We start from the raw sequence: 5,927 nt of genomic DNA, 5'->3' as shown, positions 1-5,927 counted from the left end.
TTGATCTCACAGATTAGTGCCCAATGAATTAGGTTAGGCTACGTTAAGGAAAAGAATCATGGTTGGGCGTTGCCACGTCAGGTACTTACTGTAAAGTTAACGTAACGTGATGACATATTTTAAGATAACTCAGACGGGAACAAACACCAGTTTTCTGTGAGAAAGTCGATTGTTTGACCCATCCACCATCCACACCCTACCTCCTCACGCAGACTTTCATTCTTTATATTGATTCCTTTTTTAATCCCGTCAAAGCATTTGTCATGATCACAACTTTATGATTAAAGTTATATACGAATTCTGGTGCAGTATTTATGGTATACATACAAACAGTTCATAAAACCGCCTGAAATAAGTATTGTCAGCAAAATATACTTAAAGTCACAAAAGCAAATCTTCTCCAGAAAAATTGGTCCTGTATACGTTATAGCAGTGTTTTTCAAATGGTATGCTGCCTGCGGCACACCGGTGTGTCGTGATGCCAGTCTAGGTGTGCCATGGGATTTTGTAATAACCGCACAACTGGGCCTATAAAAAAAGTTATGAATGAATTTTTAATTGACTGTATCAGTATGTTTGTCACACCCACACCCATAAAATAGAGTCAAACTAGAGCTAAAAAACTGTAATTTGATTTAATTTAATTTAAAGTTTGAAAACCACTGCGTTATATAATTAGTCTTTATATTCAAAGATTATCAATACTGATGCATCAGTGTTGGAGCTGTTTTAGCTACTTCATGCAAACTGCAACAACTAATCAGATTTAATGAGCAGATGCATAGTTTGTGTGTAAAATCATAATTGTAGGAGTCAAATAAAAGTAGTGCAGTGAAATTTGCCATATATCTGTCAGAAATATAGAAGTATAAAGTAACATAAGATAGAAATAGTCATGTAGAGCACAGCTATCTCAAAACTGTAGTTGAGGACAGTACTTCAGTTACTTTCCACCTCTGCTGAACACAAACACAGAAACACACTGAACAATTAATTTATTAGAATTTATTAGAATATAGACATTAAACAGTTCTCAGATAGATTCAATGTAGCATTAACATCCTATAAAACTCTCTTGAACAGTTTTAAAAAATCATGTTTTCTCCTGCAGTTTTACAGAAATGTGACCGATGAATTCTGGTTTAGTTTTCCGTCCTTTACAAAGAGAGAACACGTCGTCGTCAGCGTATTAGTTGAACCAGTCACTGCTCTCTCAGGTTTTTAGATTCTCCTCCAGGATCAAATGTCACTCAGATATTGGCATGGCTTTGTGTCCTTAATGAGCATCACTACAAGCACCCAGCTGCACAGAAGTCAAAGGTCGCCTCCAACTTAAACAGATTCATGCAGCTGGAGAGTGATGCTCATTTACACAGAGAAAAAGTCCTCTGAGTTCAAGTCTCGACCCACATGGCAGTGTCGCTCCACATTAAGAATCATATGGATGGAAAAAGTTTCTAAGAAGAATCATCTCATCATCTGAACTCGCTGATCGTCTCTGTCTGCAGCATCCTCTATTTTGCTTCGCTCCACAGTTCCTTTGGTGGGTGGCGTGAATGAAACTGACTCACTCCTCCGTCACGCCACCACACACTCCAGCTGCGTCTCTGGAGCTTCACCCACCATCTGGACCCTCCAGGGCTCCTCCCCCGTCCATCCCTGCACCGTGCCCAGGCTCCCCTCGACCTCTTGAGGCTGAGATGCTGCCATGTCTGGACTCTGACTCTGGAATTCTGCAAGTTCACAACAAAAGGGATTTGTCAAACTGAACTTTGGACAGAAAAAGAACAACAGATATAACATTTAATATCTACAAATATAAACTAAATGAGACTTCAACATTCCCACTTCTGGTGAAGACAAGAAGTTAAATGATTTAAAAAAAATAAATAAATAAAAAAAAAGGAGTCAGACCAATTTCTTTTGGCAAAAATGCCAACTTAAAAAAGCAAAAATGAAAATGACTAAAATATGACTCAGAAGCATTTTCAAAAGACTACAACTGAAAGTAAAGCAAAATTGGGTTCCAAAAGAACACATTCATATGGTCCTTACAGTCACTGACTTTTTTTCCATGTAAAACGTTTTGGAAAGGTAATTTTTGCCTCGTCTCTTCTATCAATACACTGACACAAAATTCACTCAGAAATGAGTCTGTGTTGTTCTCTGACAGATATAAACTGGTGATGTATTAGTGTGTGCAAACCGACCTGTGCAGGTGTGTGCCTCCTCAGTGTAGATCTGCAGGAAGACGACAGCAGAGAGGAGCAGCAGCCAGCGGTGGGCCTTGTCAGGCGCCTCCCTCAGCTGAGGCCTCCTGCTCTGAGAGGCCGGGTACAGGACCCGGCGGGGGCGACGACTCCGGGGAGGAGAGGGACGCAGGGAGGAAGATGAGGAACAGGAACAGGAGGAGATGAAGGTGCTGGTTGTCTCCAAAGGCCCGAGGGCCACAGGTAGCGGTCTGCAGGAGGAGGAAGAGGAAGACATGGTTGATGTCTTTCCCTCTGTCTTCACTTTTTCACCCCTCAGTCTCTCTGTCAGCCTTGATATGAGAGTCTCTGCCAGGATCTCTCAGGTGCTGCTGTTGTCACGAAGCATCTTCTGCTGTCAGTCTTCAGATTGTTATCAGAGACTCTGCATCACAAACTGCCTCTGTTTTTCTTCCCGAGGCTTTAAATGTGTCTCACACTCTGCATCCGTCCCTATTTTCCCTCTTTCTGTCTCTAAAGTGTATCTCCATCACAAATCCAGATCTAAATTCAGCACACAGACTCTTTAAATATGTGCAGAGTAGGTGTTGTCATCTTGCCTGTGGCCAGGTAAACCCCGCCCACCTCTGGAAGTATTGTTGTTGTGAGTTAAAAATATTTTTAGATGCACGCAAACTCCTTCTCCCCCCCTCCCCTTCCCCAAAGGGAACTCCTCCACCTCCTCCTCTTCTGTCTGCATCACATTGCGCAGCTGCAGGAAGCTCCCTGCTGCAGCTGCGACACAGGCTCCAGTTCAGATCTCTGGCTCTGAGTGGATCATTGCACGTGAGCATTTTACTCCCAATAAGACTGAATGAAATGTGGCAGACGCTGCACTTATGCTGTGAAAGAAAATACAAGAAATGAGTTCAGAGTCCATGAACATGCAGAAGAAAGATAAATGGATTCACACAGCACCTTTCTAATCTTTCGACCACTCAAAGTGCTTTTGAATTTCTTGTCACATTCACACACACACACACACACACACACACACACACAACGTGCCACCTGCTACTCAGTTTAGACGTTCACATACGCTAAGTGATGCCACTGGAGCATTGAAGCCATTGCAATACAGTATCAGCTGACCATGGATGCAGGCAGACTGGAGGAGCCAAGGCTCAAACCACAGATCTTCCAATTTGTGGACAACCTGCGCTCCGTCCTGAGCCACCTGTGCCATCTGGCTGACACGCAGAAACCGGGCTCAGAGTGTGGGCAGTGTGGAGCCGGTACCAGTTCTGAAGGGACTGCTGAAGGCCCGACTTAGGGTGGAGTACGTATACTACCAAATGATGGACAACGTGCAGACCTTCACCCGTACATGGGCTGTTGGGGGGGTCTTATGCTCCGTGGGGGAGGATGGGGAGTTAAATATTACTTTCTGAATCACCCTTGGTGTTGATGATGTTGTTTGTTGTTGGTTTTGTTTGTTGTTGCCATGAAGCAAATGCAATAGTTTTTTTTTGGGTTAATAAAGGGACTTTTAAAACCTCTCCTCTCCTCTCTTCTCCTCTCCTCTCCTCTCCTCTCCTTGCGTGTCTCCTTGATTTTGTTTTTCCTCTTCTCTCCTCAGGCTTCGACCACAGAAACTCTCACTGAAGTTTCTGGAATGTTTTGGAGCTGCTTTGATCGCCTGCCTGCCTCTCTCTCTGCACGCAACACACACATCCCTGCATGCAACACACACATCCCTGCATGCAACACACACACACCACTGCATCTGTACCGTGATGTACAGTCATTTAGTGCTGCATACAACATGCTGTAAGTCCTGACACACTGGATCCAGGATGCAGAACACACACACACTGCATCACACACAGTAAGTCGACACACACAGACAACATTGTCTCTGCAGCGTGCTGTCGGTCACCTTCACCGTCACACCCTTCTTCATCTAACGCTAACGCTAATGCTACAACCATTTCATTGTATATTGTATATATTTCAGATTGTCGTCTTTACTATTTTATTATTTATTTTATTTTAATGTCTACTTTAATATTTTATTTTATTTATTTCATTGTCTATTTTAGTATCTTATTTATATCTTCATCTTTATCTCTTGTTTCCATTCATGCTGTATTTCTATTTCTACTTTGCACAGAGCATTGGAACAAAAACAATTTCCCCCCAGGGATTAATAAAGTATTCTGAATCTGAATCTGAATCTGAATCTGAATCTCTGCTCCTCCTCAGTGAAACACTTTGATCTGTAGTGATTTGACTTGGATTATTTGGGACCCAGGATCTTGTTTTCATTCTGTGTCCCCTCTCTCCATGAGGTCTTTTTTCCTCAGCACCAGTTTGTGACTCACAGGGTGGATAATTGATCTGTTGTTTGACTCACAGCTGATCAGATCAGATCAATGGATGAGAGGAGCAGCTGTGTGTGAGTGAAACCAAACTTCTAGAGCTGCAAAAATGTACGATGAAGTTTCACGTTCTGCTGATTAATCTCTGCCCCGAGTGTGCTCTGTGCTCTGACAGTGTGGTGCTATAAAGAACTGTACGGTATACATATATATATATATATTCCAACAGCGCTGGAGACAACAAAGACATGATTAGAGACATCAGATGTAAGACATCAATAGATTGAAAAGTATTCTCTGTTAGTATTCTAAGAACTTTTACGTGAATAAACGTACAAGACATCCTTGTAGTGGTCTGCTGCAGAGTTTGAGGCTCCTGATGAAGATTGCAGGACTAAAACATTTCCCTTTGCTGCTGACATACAGCACCGTGACATCACAGCCACGTGTCTCATGAGAGAAGAAGAGGGTCGTGGTGAGCACAGAGAGGAGAAAAGAACAACAGAATAATGAGATGTTGGATCATCTCCACAACATACACATGCTGCACTGAAATTAAGCATGTGTACCGTCCGACTCTCTGCTTCATTAAATTCTGATTCTTTTGCATCTCAACTCTTTGAACCCTCAATGGTTCAACCAGCACGAGTTCAAACCCCTCTGAGTGGATCTGTGTGATTCACTGAGGGAGTGTCGGAGGTTCAGGCCCTGGCCAAAGGGAACACATACTTGACTTGAATGCTGTCTTTGTCCTTGAGCTTGTTTTTTTAATAAAGGTTCATGTATTCAGTCTGTCCACACCCAAAGTCAGTGAATAAGCAGCAATAAAAAAAGAACAAGATATACAAGAACTCATTAGTTCATCAGATCAAAGGGGAATTTAACTGCTAAAGAAAAAATAAAGAGGAGAACGGAAATAAGAGTTTGCATCAATCCAGCTCAAAGTTTCAGATTTTAGATTCCTGGTCCACAATCTGATGCAAAATAAATTTATATTTCTATCTTTGACCGCTGCAAGGTGTTGATTGCAGCGGTCAAACGAAAGAACTGTCGGGAAATACAAATGCTCCTCTCTCCCTCTTTGGACTGTTGGCTAGCGATCATTAGTTTGACCAAGCTAGCGATGTTTCCTAGGCATTGCAAGCATGAATAAGCTTACGTATCCGTAATTAAAGACCATGTCCAGACCGTTTCCAACGCGCTCTCATCCCAGGTCGTCACATGTTGCTGCTTTGTCGGTGGACTTTCATGTCTTCATATCGGTATAGAGACAGAGCGCAACGCGTCATAATCTGAAAGCCACGCCCCCAAAGGTGAAACGAGGCCCGCTTTCCCCTCAAACTTTCCTCCTCCATTT

At 42.7% G+C, this 5,927-nt stretch overlaps 1 protein-coding gene across 1 annotated transcript; it reads right to left on the bottom strand.

The window, feature by feature from the left end:
- Positions 1-990: 990 nt before the first annotated feature.
- Positions 991-2,716, bottom strand: LOC144464349 (uncharacterized). Its single transcript, XM_078171083.1, has 2 exons — positions 2,211-2,716; positions 991-1,733 (listed from the first exon to the last, which is right to left on the bottom strand). Exons 1-2 carry the CDS (start codon positions 2,485-2,487, stop codon positions 1,579-1,581), a joined length of 432 nt encoding a protein of 143 aa, XP_078027209.1. The 5' UTR covers positions 2,488-2,716; the 3' UTR covers positions 991-1,578.
- Positions 2,717-5,927: the final 3,211 nt, after the last annotated feature.

The sequence above is a fragment of the Epinephelus lanceolatus genome, chromosome 9 (assembly GCF_041903045.1).
Source record: "Epinephelus lanceolatus isolate andai-2023 chromosome 9, ASM4190304v1, whole genome shotgun sequence".
Taxonomy (NCBI): domain Eukaryota; kingdom Metazoa; phylum Chordata; class Actinopteri; order Perciformes; family Serranidae; genus Epinephelus; species Epinephelus lanceolatus.
Note: the sequence above shows the minus strand (reverse complement) of the source record. Positions and strands in the feature narration are given on the sequence as shown.

Coding starts and splice junctions, on each gene's coding strand:
- LOC144464349 (XM_078171083.1), bottom strand. CDS start 2,487: ATGTCTTCCTCTTCCTCCTCCTGCAGACCGCTACCTGTGGCCCTCGGG. Junction 1,734..2,210: donor GGAGGCACACACCTGCACAG/GTCGGTTTGCAC, acceptor GTGAACTTGCAG/AATTCCAGAGTCAGAGTCCA.